This window comes from Aspergillus mulundensis (genome assembly GCF_003369625.1).
Source record: "Aspergillus mulundensis strain DSM 5745 chromosome Unknown scaffold_1, whole genome shotgun sequence".
NCBI lineage: Eukaryota > Fungi > Ascomycota > Eurotiomycetes > Eurotiales > Aspergillaceae > Aspergillus > Aspergillus mulundensis.
In genome coordinates this window covers 2,516,633-2,527,853 of record NW_020797889.1, presented here as the reverse complement: position 1 = coordinate 2,527,853, position 11,221 = coordinate 2,516,633, and the positions used below count along the sequence as shown (strand labels likewise).

The window sequence follows — 11,221 nt, the reverse complement described above, 5'->3', positions numbered from 1 at the left end:
ATGAAGAAGTCTACCTCCACTGCTCTAGCCATCCAGGCCCTATCCAATCTAGCCACAGCGAGACTCATCACTATATCGACGACGGTCGGAGATACCGTCCTTCACCTACAGGAGCCGACCCTCGATAATTCAGTGACGTTTACCTCGGGCACCGCAGCAGTGATCAATATCCAGCAGGGCTCGTCTCCTGAAACGTTTACCTTTCAAGCCAACGGCAACAATGTTTTCATCAAGTGCGTAAGCGCAGAGGAGCCCGGTTCCTCAGAGCCGGAGCCCTGTACGGGTGTCGACGGGGATTCCTCGAGCTTCTCTCTACAGCAGGTTGGTCCTGGGGTATTTTCCATCCAGTTAAGCAACTCCGAATTGCTCTGGACGGTTGCCCAGGATGGGACTTTGACTGTGCGGCCTTTGGGCGCTCCCGGCCAGTTCTTTGCTATAGATGGTATGTGTTTTGATTCTAGATTGTGTTTAAGCCTTGTTGTTGCATCTTGCTGATGGCTGGGGATGTGGCAGGAGCCAAAGAGGGGGCTAGCAACAGTGATCTTTGATCTGACTGGGGGGGAATGTCATTTTTTTCGGGTCTTCCGTCTGCTGTTGTCCAGGTCTTTTGTATTTATCCATGCTCCGACGTGCCCAGGGGGGAAAGTATCCTGTCGGGTCATTTCGGGTCTTAATGTCTGCTGTTGCCCAGGCTTTTTGTATTTAGGTAGCCAACCTGAACCAACATAGCACAGCTTTAATGATTACAACCTAACTCTTTAACAAACAGAGCTTGATAGATTTAACCCGTTATTTACAATAAACTTGGCAATGAAGCAAATAAGGTTCTATTGTAAACTCACCTTCCAATACACCACAACTGGCTTGGCTCATGAGCTCAAGAGTAACAGGCAATGTAGGCAGCGGGCTCCACAGACGCAATTGCCTGGGGACATGCTCAGTCCCTGGTACAGAGGCTTGTCTGGGCAGGGAATTGGTGGGCGACCTTGGACCTGCGCGATTGAGGGGTTCGCATGGGAGCGTTGTACGGGCTCGCCGATCTTGCTTTTTTTTTTGTTTTCTTTTCTTGCGTGGCAATTCTGTATCTCCAGTAGATCCACATTACAAATCGAATTCAAACGGAGAGTATATGACTGGCCAGGGCTGTTTCGAGCACACGCCCAAGTCCCTGCATCGGGTCAACACGATCACCCACGCTAATGTATGCAGTCCAATGGGAAGGCACCAGTGCTCACGCGGTTCTGCCAGCGCAATAAGAATTGCCTCGACTCCTTGCTACAGACGCCAAGTGAACTGAACTGCCATAGGCGCTACAATGTGCAGTCAGTTCAGGGCCTTCAATCAGTGCTAGTTGTGCATAACGCCCCAACCCTACCCTACCTACCAGGTCTATCTTACGCATTGGGTGAGATTGTTGATTTCAGCGTCTGAGCCCAAACAGCTTGCACATAGAATGATTGAATTTCCCGTAGTCGTCCTGGATGACTTTGTCTTTCCAACCCACTTGCCGCCATTTGCTACTTAGGTAGGTAGTTGTTCGTTTCCACCGTCTGATTTTCAGCCTGTCCAGTGGATGCTTCAGACGTAGCCAGCGCCCACTATTGGTACCCGGACGGAAGCATCTTTCGTCCAGTGAAAAAGCTCGAATCGCAGTTATTATTTGTAAGCAGCAGCTATATTGATATCCGCATCGACGGTGTCACTTTTTATCAAGCTACTAGGCATCTTAACCACGATGTGAAGATAAGATCTTGGTAACCATTTCCGTAGCAGTTAGGAAATGCTTACAGGGTGCTTAGGACTACCTGGCAGAGTACAAACCAGGTTCTATTTAGGATGCAGGGAGCTCCCGGTACAAAATCCTCTTGCCTGTGTCTTGCGTCGAAATGCCGAGATCTAACTGGGCTACATCAGTCGACGCCCCTCGCAGGGAAATAGTCAGTGAGTCGCTCAAGGATTGGTAGTATACCTGGTACCCATGGTCCCCAAGGTACCCCGAGACACGGGAAAGCCTGCAGGTAGTCGAGAAACGGCCAAAATTAGCAACGCCAGTCACGAATTGATAGGGTGGGTCGTCACGGGTGAATCATTGTAGGTGTACTTGGCTTGCACTGCCTTGGTACCTTCTCAGACCTGAGGTGGGATCGCAAGATTCCTCCCTGGAAGGGTCCAGGACTCCAGAAGCACAGGCGTAGCAATTTGAGTGTGGCCGGACCCTTCGATCAAGTCGGGGTCTATTTGATTCTGATTCCCATCCGTGCTGATCGAGAACTGGCTTGAGTTAGGTCCTTCAGTGTTCTATCCTAGTCCGGTCGAATTTCAAGGAAACATGTTTGCAGACTTGTTCTTCGTGATCAAAATTAATTCAAGATAGATGAGAGAATAAGCATTAAGGGGTAAGGTGTGCAGAGAAAAGTCACGGGACGCGACAAGCCCTGAAAAGGCGCGATCTCGGCGCAAACAAGCTACCTATGCTAGCCACCTGCCCAACCAGGAGACCAGGTCGTCGCAGAGAATGGTCTGTGCTCGTAACCTAGCTCCCCTTTGTCCGCTGCAAGCGGCGAGCCAGAGGAGGTATGCCCTTTCCCCAATCCAGAAACTCGGAAGCACCCCAACCGGGCCCGAGTCAGTTCGAGACGACCCGAAACACGCCCCGCGATCGATCGCCAACTGATCCGTGTGGGGTGCTATCCCTGAACCAAGATGGCCTGCAGCAGTGGTGCGACCTCTGAATGGACAGGCTAGTTTCAAGCACAGACTAGGTCGATTCAGCCTCGATCGGTTCGAACCCTGGCATGACTCGAATGTGACTAGGGTCTCAATCTGACACGATGAATACCAGCGGTAAATTAGCAGGGTCTCAGGGTCCCCTGCTCTAGAGCTGTGCAAGTTTGGTTGAGACTAAGATAGCTAGGTACCATAGGTGGGATCGCTCGGAGAAGGCTGGGGGACTCCGGGGCGAGAGCTCGGAAGGTTCTTAGAGCCTGCCCGGGCCTGGGGAGCTCAATCTGAAACGGCCCTAGCTCCAGCATTCTGGGGCCTGCTAAGTATAGCCCGGGACCTAGGGTTGGATCTGTGATGCTCACCCGGCCCTGATCTTATTCTTGACCCTCAGGCTTGGATGGCGACTGTCCCATGTAGTTCTAGATAGACTCCTCAACCTTAACTATGGATAGGCATGGCAAGGCCATCGAGAATCGAACACACTGCCACGACGCAGAGCTTGCTAGGTGTTAAGGTCCGGTGTAATTTATACTGGAAAACAAACCTGCAGGTGCTTAGGCATCGAAGCCCCTGTGCAAAAATGGCAACTTGACTTGGCGAACCTGAATCACGCACTGACTCATGGTACCCTGAGTGTTCCCTTTTAAATTTGTTCCAGACCCTACCTTGGTAGCGCTCCACCCGTGGACTGTTTGACCCGTGTGCTCCGAGGGTTTGCGATCTGCGTCCTTGGCTTAAGGGTTGGTTGTATACAGGTTGTTGCAGCGCATTCAGTGGAGTACATACCCTAGGTGCTACAGCAGCTGCGGCGATCGGGTTCTCTATTGGAGGTAGACACCAAACTAAAATGCCCTAGCCTGGGCAGCCTTTATCCGCACATCCAAGCATCGCGGTTTGAAGATGTCATATTTTAGTTCTTCAGGAATCTCCAAAGGTAGCCATATGGATGCAGGTCCGGGTGCGCATGACGGCCCCCCAGGAGCAGGGACAGTGAGTCCATGCAGAACCAGACGGCCTAGGCGAGTCTAAGGGCCACGAAAGTCACCCTTGGCCTGGATGGTCTTGACTGGACCGTATCGCCTGGTCTCATTCTCAGACCTGTCCCGTGCGTTGCGGTGTTTGCGACTGAGACACCGAGTGGTCTTGTCCTCATGCGGGCCCTAGCTCTCTAGGGTTAACTCAGATTATGCATCCCCAGCTGGGTATCATAGCTGTCTCTCGGCGAAACGCGCTATGCTGTCGAGCTAGGGTGGTCGAGCTCGAGGAGAGAACCCAAGGAAGAGGTCAAGGCCCGGCTATATAAACCAGCATCTCCCCAGTCTCAGTCCTCCTCATCATCACCTTCAATTCGTTCCATTCCTCTTCAAATCCTCAACAGCCGTCTCGATCGCTGCGCGTTCGTTCGTTACTCTCATCTCTACTCGCTTCGCTCATATCTAAGCTGCGCTTAGTCCAACTTCCTTCTCACTCTTACCCTAATCAACAAACCAACCCCAACCACCTCAATCGCAATGAAGATCCCCGCCGTAACCCTCGCCCTCGTCGCCGCGGCCCTCAGCGCGCCTACCCCCAACAAGCGCGACAACAACCTCGCCGCGATCGACAAGCGCACCTTCGGCCTCCTCGCCGGTCTCGCCGGCCACGGACACGCGGGCCTAGGCGCGCACGCGGGCCTCAGCGGCTCCGCCTCTGGCTCTGCAGGTTCCAGCGGCGAAGACTGCGCTGAGGGTTCTGCGGCCGGTGGGATTGGTGGCTCGGCCTCTGGCTCTGCGGGTGCGTCTGGGTCTGCGGGACTCGGTGGACATGCTGGGCTTGGGGCCGGGGGGTGGGGTGGACTTGGCGGTTCTGCGGGTGGCAGTGCGTCTGGGCATGCTGGGCTCGGTGGATGGGGTGGTCTTGGTGGTAGTGGGGGATGGGGTGGTCATGCTGGTGGTTCTGCTGGCGGTTCGGCTGGTGTTGGTGGATCTGGATTTGCAGGTGCTGGCATCGGCGGTTCTGGTTCTGGCAGCGCTGGAGGATCCGCTGGGATTGGAGGCTCCGGCTCTGCTGGCGGTTCGGCTGGCATTGGAGGCTCCGGCTCCGCTGGCATCGGCGGTTCTGGTTCTGGCTCTGCTGGAGGGTCCGCTGGTATCGGGGGCTCTGGAAGCGCTGGCGGCTCTGCAGGCGGTTCCGCTGGCATCGGCGGCTCTGGCTCTGTTGAAGGGTCTACCGAAGGCTCCGGCAGCGTCGGTGGCTCCGGCAGTGCCGAGGGCTCTACTGGGGGATCTGCCAGCGGCTCGGTTGGTGGCTCTGCTGGTGGTTCAGGTGACATTGGAGGATCCGGATCCGCTGGTGCTTCTGGCGATGTTGGAGGCTCTGGCAGTGCCGAGGGCTCTACTGGAGTGTCCCCCACCGGCTCGGCTGGAGGATCTGCTGGTGGTTCAGCCGACGTCGGAGGATCTGGATCTGCTGGTGCTTCTGGTGACATTGGAGGCTCCGGCAGCGCCGGAGGCTCGACTGGAGGCTCAGCTGGTGCATCCGGCGACATTGGAGGCTCGGGCAGCGCCTCAGGCTCAACCGACGGCTCAACCGAAGGCTCTGGCTCCTCTGGCGGCGACACCTCCGGCTCCGGCAGCGCATCCACCACCGGCAACGGCGACGGTTCGGCCACGGTTGACGGCGACGGCAGCGCCTCCGGCTCCGGCGACGGCTCGGGCTCCTCCGATGTTTCTGGTACTTCAGCGTCCGCGAACGGCTCGGGCTCCTCTGACATCACCGGCTCGAGCAGCGCCTCTGGCTCCGGCAACGGCGACGGCTCCGCTGATGGCGAGGGTGGTAGCGCCTCGGCCTCGGGAAACGGCGATAGCTCTGCGGATGTTGATGGGGACGGCAGTGCTTCGGCCTCTGGGGATGGTGAGGGCTCGGCGGGTGTTGATGGGGGTAGTGCTTCTGCTTCGGCGAGCGGACATGGTGAGGCTAGCGTTACGGGTTCTGGGAGTGCGGAGGGGTCTGGGAGTGGGAGTGGCGAGGCGAGTGCTATCTAAGGCGCTTGTTGAAAGCATGTCTTTTGGATCGTCGTGCTACCGGGGCGGCTTCAGTGCACCCTGCAGTGAGGCAACGATCTGGACACTCTGCCTGGACGACGAGTTGTGAAAGACAAGATCAGCAGGTTGGATCATGTTCCTGGCGCAGGATCGAGACAAGTATATGTATCTAGTTAGCTGAATGGATCTGACTTTGACAAGCACGCAACTTTGGAATGATCATACTATTGACAGTGGTAATAGTCTAGCCATTTACCCTACCTACCTAGGTGAGCTTGGACTTATGCAAAAGATGGCTCAGATTGGACTTCACAAGGTCTGCTGATTGGCTGTTTATAGATGTACTTGAGGATCATGGAACATCGGACTAAATTACTATATCTTATTCACAAATCTTGCCCTCCACCATCAAAAGCAACCGACTCAAAACGACACCCCATCGACTGCACAATGCGAATGCAAACGCCGTCTACTCATCATCCCGGATATCAACAGTAGTCTGCTTCCACTTCCTCGCCGAGACCTTCCGCTTAAACAGAATGTCAATCTCACGATACGACCGGTCCTTCATCTCCGGAACCCACAGCCAAGCGGCAGCGGTGCAGATGAACGCCGTGCCAGCCCAGACATACCCGCTCTTGCCGCCGAGGTGCCACTTATCATCGTTGAGCATGTAGCTCGACAAGAAGATGCAGGGGATGTTAACCAGGTAGTAGGCGCCGCGTCCGATACCGGTGGTCAGGGGCCTGAGGCGGATGGACGAGGTCTCGCCGATGATGACCCAGGATGCAGGGGCCGGGCCCAGGCAGAAGAGCACGGAGACGATCAGGCCGAGGGATGCTTGCGCGTTGCTGGCGGCTTTGCTGACGCCCACGGACGCCGCGATGCCGAGCGCGACGAGGAACGCGCAGTTGATGAATTGGCCGTAGATGTAGATCGTGCGGCGGCCCAGGTAGGTCGTCAGGATCCACGAGAGCATGACCATGATCCACTGGAGGGCCGAGGTGATGAGGCCGAGTGCGAATGCGGTGTTGTCGGCCATGCCGGCCTCTGAGAGATGTTAGGACCATAGGTAACTAAGGTTATAAGCAATGGCAGGTGGACTCACGTTTGAAGAAGTAGACCGCTTGGTTGGCGATCAGATTGCCCGTTAGATTCTGCGACGCGTACACACCGCACACGATCAATGTGCGGTAGCGGTCGGTCCCTTTCCACAGCTCAATGAGACTGGGTTTCTTCTCTGTCTTCTCGAGCTCGATGGTGCGGCGCATCATGGCGACTGCGTCGGCGGGGTTCTCATTGGCGCTCGCCCGGCCCAGGCGCCGGATGGACTTCTCCGCCTCCGCCAGACGGCCCTGTCGGACGAGCCACCAGGGCGATTCAGGCGCAATGAAGAGGAGGATCGCGAGGGGAGTGGGGAACATCCACTGCAGCGCAATGGGCATCCTGTACGCGTCGGAGTGATTCTTGGATTGGTAGTGGTAGGTGATACCGCCGACGATGATCGACCCAATCGCCCAGAACATCTGCAGCATCTGCGTCGCGGGCGCTCTCAACCGCAAGGGCACGATCTCGGAGCAGTAGGCGGGTGCATTGGCGATGAAGATGCCCCATGGGATGCCTTCGAGGATCTGGGAGGCGAAGAACATGCCCTGGCTGTTGCCGAAGTAGAAGATGAAGATGAAGCCGTTCAGGGCCATCAGGCCGCCGATCGTGGCCCAGCGGTATCCGATCCAGCTGGTGATGGGGCCTGCGAGGAACACCCCGATGAAGGCACCGATCGGTCCACTGCACTGGAAGGCGGACTGCCATGAAGCCTCGATGATCCACTGGTTTGTTTCATTGCTCCAGACACCGAAGTCCTCGGCGAATTTCCGTGTGGCGATGAACTGGCCCATCAGGAACACACAGTAGGACTCCATGATCTATCGCAGGTTAGAATCTGCCTGTGGGATGCCTTGGAGGCAAGAGCTTACAATGGTGCATGACATGACGAAGGCCCACCAGCTGGCAGCGGGATAGGCCTTGACAGCCTGGATCACAGTCATGTCAAACTCGGCCCTCTCGGCATGCATGGCGCCCTCGCGGTCGTAGTCGACCTTCTCGTCGGCATCGTAGATGGGTTCGCCCTTGGAGGCCTCGACCTCGGACGCGGTCTGCTTCTCTGGGATGTCGCTATTCATGACGACTCGTGCTAGTCATGCGACGACTGGGGAGAGAAAGGGGAGAACAAGAGAGTGAAACGACCGGGGGTTCGATTTTATAAGTATTGGGAAAGCCGATGCTAGCTCAATTGGTGAAGCTTATACCGGACCATCCGGCCTTGACCACTCAAGCAACACAGCTGCCCCTTGCGTGTAACGGTGTGATTTGATTAGGCTGGGGTGGCGCGGAGGAAAGCCAGAACAGTGTTAGTCGGGGGGAGATGGCCCGACCCCATCGGCCTGATTTCCCCGGAGTGCTGCGGGGGCGGGTTCTCCAGCTGTTGCTTCGGCGGTTAATTCTATCCTGGACGCTCAGGCGATGTCTTATATTGATATTGGTCTCTATTATACTTGCTAGCGATCCTTCGCTGCCTCGGAATACCGTATACCAAGACGCTAATGATGGTTTATAATTTGATGATTAGCATGTTAGGGACAACACTTTGCTGATAATCGGAATTAGAAAGAGGTCGAGGGATAAGATGTACACAGAGATTGATAGAAGAATCTTTGTCTGCAAGACGCCAAATAACTTGCCTTTTCAAATGATCCCATTCAAGTACCAAGTCTCAAGGGATAATCCTTCGCCATGTGCACCAATCACTTGGGCATCCAATCTCAGCCGTACTCCATTTAATCCACCAACCAGGGAGCGAGAAGGTTAATTCCGAGATGCACCGGTCCATAACCCCCGCACTGTTCGGTTGAGTCGGTTAATTCCGCAGTGTGGAGGGCCGGGGTAAAGCACTCCAGCTGTTTTGCCTCTTCTCCGCTTCCTCACCTCCAGCTGAAATATCAAGGACAACACCTCCCAAATCCTGCTGAAGCCACTGGTCATCTGATTGAAAGATATCCATCTGCCCACTTTGCCGGAAATAACTACCATAGGTACATGGTAATGTGACACTGTGGTGCCCTCGGCTGCCCAGATAAATCGAAAAGCTTTTTTCAATAACCTCGCAGCTCATAAGTTCATTGTTAGGCTGAGCCTTGCATTGATAGTGCTTAACATAAGTTTGATTGACTTCTGCTCGTGTCACACTACCCACCCGGACGCTTAAGTTGCGGGCGACAATGGGCCGAGCGCTGCGGGATCCAAAAGCCTTTCTTATCATACACTGTTTTCCATGCGCCTTTTCCTTGCCTCGAGTCACCGGTCCGTTTTTGGGTGGACACAGAAGGTACCCTAGTGTTAAAACCGGCGGTAATCCAGCAAGCGGCGCTGTCATGGCTAACAACCAGCTAGAGCTTCTAATAAATTATCTAACTATGGGTGTGCGCAGTGGCACCCGATGAGTTGGTACATGCAGACAAGTATGATTAGGTACTTGTCCAAGGAAAAAAAAAATTAAAAAAATTAAAATTCTCGCTTGACCCCAAGCATCGCTATCGGGAGATTTGGCAGGGCTACCCAGGGGCAGGTGCAATCTCTCCTGCGTCATTATCGCCTGCCTCATGGCTAAACAGCCACCATCCGGGCCTGATCCTCGTGGATGCCACTATCCGCTCGGCTGTCCTGGACAGAGTGCCAGCTTAGGTATGTCCGTCTTTGCGCGACCTCCGTGGCCAGCCTGATCACATCCCGACCCGACGACCTCGCCATTCTTTTTTTCTGCGGTCGACACTTTCACAACTCAGATCCGTGGCACGGACCAAATGACCTTGTTCGCTCCCTCGTCGTGCAGCTGCTTATGGACCTCTTTTGTGACGAATTAGTTGACCTGGACTTCATCAATGACCGCGCTTATGGATTCTATCGGCATTGGAACACCACGATCTCGTCAGCCTCTGCCAATTCCGCCACTCGCTAGCATACCTAGGGTGGTTTCGCAGTTCCCCAGAGAAAACGGTGTACTGCATCATCGACTCGATTCGTACTATGGCAAGAACGCAACGTTTGAAGACCTCCAGGGCTGCGGATCGTGCTCGACTATCTGCACCGATCATCAACGACGCCTCGCTGCCTCCGTTGTTCAAGGTCCTATTAGCCAACCCTGCTCAAAGCAATAGGGTGAAAACGCTACTGCTCAAAGCAATAGGATGAAGACGTTGCCGCTGTTCCAGGAAGATATGTCACGGCTGGTTAACCTGTCCTCATGCAACTTGGTTCCAGCCGATATATCCCATTGCGCCGTCGAGGGCCACCCTTTGGCTTTCCAGTGTCCTGTGACTCCGACTACATCTATGCCCGTAGGGCCCGGGCTTGGAGTTATTAGGGTGCTTACGATAAAGGATACAATGACGAGTATGAGGAATCCTGGCAGAGGCATTGGGCACCTGCATAGTCATCAGGTTGAACATGCCTACTGAGAATCATTTTACTATGACATGATTGTCGTCCCCGTCCACAGAATGAACCGACCAGGCACACCAGATAGTAGGTCCTGCTGCCTGCCCTAAGTCCCCACAAGGCCCCTTGTAACTTGGGGTACATAACTCTCCTTTATCCTTCCACAGACTGAAAAAAGCAAGGGACAAAGATTGAGCGATGGCAGTAACCACCAACACAACCACCGACCCAGACAAAGCCATGCGCCTAGCCATCGCCCGCTTCCGGACCAGAATGTCCTCCGCAAACACGCACTTCATCCAAGCCCGCATCGCCGAGATCGAAGCCCGCACCCTCGTCCCAAAGAACGAGAAGCGGGGCGCAATCGACTCCGTTTCGACCGGTACCTAGACTCCCTCGAATGGGCCGACGACGACCCCGCAACCTTGCACAACGAGAACGCGATCCGTCCCCCAAGCGACACATCCCTACCTATGCGACATCGACGTCCCCGCCGTCCTCAACGCCCTAACCTACCCGGACCTCCACGCAGACGGCGTCCCCCGCCCTCTCCTCCACACAGACGCATGGCGCCAGATGTACATCGACACGCTGCAGCGCGCGTCCCAACGCCAGGCAGACGAGTGGGAGACCGGGGCGGCGGCGCAGTGTTCTACGAGAACACCCTAGCGATCCCGAACCGCTTTGCATCCCGGCGTGCACCGAGCTAGCCCTGTTCCTTACGTACGCGGGCGGCGTGAAGGACCCGATTTCAGGTACGCGGGGATCGCCTTGTTCAACCCGTCGCTTGGAACGGGATTCCGAAACCGAGCTGGCGGGGCTGGACGAGGACGCGAGGCGCGCGAAGCTCGCAGACCCGCAGCTTCTGCAGGGTGAGGCGCGGGCAGGAACGCCTCCAGGCGCTTTTGGCCGATGACTCGTGGCTTTCGGTTCTGGTTAACAAGGGCGCGCTTGGGGAGGTCCTTCCAAGGTTGTTGACG

At 55.6% G+C, this 11,221-nt stretch overlaps 3 protein-coding genes across 3 annotated transcripts; 2 read left to right on the top strand and 1 right to left on the bottom strand.

The window, feature by feature from the left end:
* On the top strand, nucleotides 1-548 carry DSM5745_02327 (uncharacterized protein; the record flags this gene model as incomplete). Its single annotated transcript, XM_026744343.1, has 2 exons — nucleotides 1-442; nucleotides 514-548. 2 exons carry the CDS (start codon nucleotides 1-3, stop codon nucleotides 546-548), a joined length of 477 nt encoding a protein of 158 aa, XP_026607506.1.
* Nucleotides 549-4,235: 3,687 nt separating this feature from the next.
* On the top strand, nucleotides 4,236-5,747 carry DSM5745_02326 (uncharacterized protein; the record flags this gene model as incomplete). The annotated part of the gene is made up of 1 exon (XM_026744342.1): nucleotides 4,236-5,747. The coding sequence occupies one exon, from the start codon at nucleotides 4,236-4,238 to the stop codon at nucleotides 5,745-5,747; it is 1,512 nt and encodes a 503-aa protein (XP_026607505.1).
* A 469-nt stretch (nucleotides 5,748-6,216) lies between these two features.
* DSM5745_02325 (putative MFS maltose transporter) lies at nucleotides 6,217-7,930 on the bottom strand (the record flags this gene model as incomplete). The annotated part of the gene is made up of 3 exons (XM_026744341.1): nucleotides 6,217-6,797; nucleotides 6,856-7,672; nucleotides 7,724-7,930. 3 exons carry the CDS (start codon nucleotides 7,928-7,930, stop codon nucleotides 6,217-6,219), a joined length of 1,605 nt encoding a protein of 534 aa, XP_026607504.1.
* Nucleotides 7,931-11,221: the final 3,291 nt, after the last annotated feature.